At 36.2% G+C, this 2,150-nt stretch overlaps 1 protein-coding gene across 2 annotated transcripts; it reads left to right on the forward strand.

The window, feature by feature from the left end:
• The first annotated feature begins 502 nt into the window (after positions 1-502).
• On the forward strand, positions 503-2,150 carry LOC106086858 (serendipity locus protein delta). 2 transcript variants are annotated; one of them, XM_013251671.2, is made up of 2 exons: positions 503-516; positions 611-2,150. In XM_013251671.2, the coding sequence occupies exon 2, from the start codon at positions 704-706 to the stop codon at positions 1,895-1,897; it is 1,194 nt and encodes a 397-aa protein (XP_013107125.1). In that variant the 5' UTR covers positions 503-516; positions 611-703; the 3' UTR covers positions 1,898-2,150. The 2 variants fall into 2 exon arrangements, with proteins under 2 accessions (XP_013107125.1, XP_013107126.1); XM_013251672.2 differs by lacking the exon at positions 503-516 and having other exon boundaries at positions 785-857; positions 913-2,150.

Here is a 2,150-nt window from a genome sequence, read left to right on the forward strand (position 1 = left end):
CAATTAGGAACTGTCCAGAAATTTGACAGCCTAGTGCGAATTTGCGCCGTCATCACCACAGGGTTGTATATTTGATTACGTTGTTGTTGGACAAGTGAGCCAACTTTGTTAATTAAACCATAAAACACGCAAACAACGAAAAAATGGCGCGAACTAGTAACATACTAAAAATCAGAGTAGCACTAATCACTGATTTTAACAGATAGTGCATGGCAGCCGGTTGTACGTACCGGATTGACCCGATGGAGTTCTTCATCGGCAAGGACTGCCGCCTCTGTGTATAGCACACTGCTGCAATAACGACAGATAGTACACTTAATATTTTGTTGATGGGCAACTGCCACTACTTGTAACTGAATATATCTTGGTTGTTAGGCAACTGCTCCTATCCATGGTTGAATTAAGAAGGTTAAGAAATCACTTGCCCAACATTAACGAAATCAACAATACAATCAATCAATAATTGTACCTATCATGAAAGTCAATTTCTATTGTTGAGCAACCGACTTTTCCTCGGTAAATATCCCTTGATTTGGTTTACAAATGTACTATTTTGCACGGTTGTACGTTATCATCACTGCCTATTTTTATTTTTCATCTCTATCATTAGTGAAGAGAAATCCAAAATTTTCGATTTCGAGAATTAGAGATATTTTGTGTCGTTTTTTTTTTGGAATTCGAAATATCAATAAATTTGTCTACTATGGAATCGCCTCTTTGCTTCCTCTGTTCAGTTACCATCATTGATAATCGCTTATACGACGTAAAATCTACTATTGTTCCACACTCGAGGAAACCTGTGTTTATTGTTCTGCAGCACCTGGGTAATTGTATAAAATACAAATTAATCTTTCAAAGTGAGGGCACCTACGTTTGTGGAGATTGTTTCGATGAACTTTCTAATTATGACAGTTTAATGTTAAATCTTTTGAACTCACAGAGACGTTTAACAAATCAGTTACACTATGCTGTAAATGAAAGAAGTGAACCCCCCGGTCCAATTGAAATTCGTTTAGAATTTGAGGACGACCCAAATCTTGAAGACGCCTTTAACCCTGAGCTAGACACAAAAGAGGAACTAATCGAAATAGACGAAGAGTTTGTTATTCAAGAAGAGGTGATAGATAACACCGACAATTGTGATACAGTGTTTGACATAACATCCAATAAGGAAGGTGGACATACAGTGCGCGATGTTAACCACTGCCTCACATGCAGCGCAACTTTTTCATCTAAAGCGCTTTTGCAAAGCCACAAAAGAGAGTGTCACAACGGCAAGCAATTTGTTTGCAAAATTTGTGGAGCTTCAAGGAAAGACGAAGAATATCTTGAGCTACATATGAATGTACACGAAGGAAAGACTGAAAATGAATGTCGGTATTGCCCTAAACGGTTTTCTCGCCCGGTGAACACATTGCGCCATATGCGAATTCATTGGGACAAAAAGAAATTTCAATGTGAAAAGTGTGGGGAACGGTTTTCCCTTGATAACATGTTGTATAATCATCGTATGCGTCACGAGGCTGAAGACAATCCCGTTATATGCAGCATTTGTAATCAATCCTTTAAGTCTCGTAAAACATACAACCATCATATACTTATACATCAAGAAAATCGTCCACGACATCACTGCACTCTTTGTCCGAAATCATTTACAGAGCGTTATACCTTGAAAATGCATCTAAAAACACATAGAGATCGTCAGAGTCCCACTAGCACTGTCGATATAAATCCGTGTTTGGTTAAGGACTCAAAAGAAGAAACTGAAGATGCGATTAATTTATTAGTTGAGGGTGATGAAGTTGGCTACAACTGTGTTATTTGTCATAGAAAGTTTGACGACAAAGATTGTTTTGAACATCATCTCCAAGATTTGCACGGGCCTATTTTTAAATAATCAATTTTAAGAATAGTAATTAATATACCTATCATGTGAATATAGCAAATATAACCAATATACATACATTAATTTTACACAATATTCTTTTAACTAAAGTTAACCATTAGGATTGTGGTAAATTCCAGAAGTGAAGTGATATTGTGCATATTTGTGATATAACTAAATTTAGCCTTAAAAATGTTAAGTAGTAAATTGTATCAAAATTCTCGACACCCGTTCCGAATATACTTATTTTTATTTATTTTCTAAA

Source organism: Stomoxys calcitrans, chromosome 2, assembly GCF_963082655.1.
Source record: "Stomoxys calcitrans chromosome 2, idStoCalc2.1, whole genome shotgun sequence".
NCBI classification, from domain to species: Eukaryota; Metazoa; Arthropoda; class Insecta; order Diptera; family Muscidae; genus Stomoxys; species Stomoxys calcitrans.

Bases quoted from the DNA above. Each gene is read 5' to 3' on its own strand.
- LOC106086858 (XM_013251671.2), top strand. From the start codon at position 704: ATGGAATCGCCTCTTTGCTTCCTCTGTTCAGTTACCATCATTGATAAT.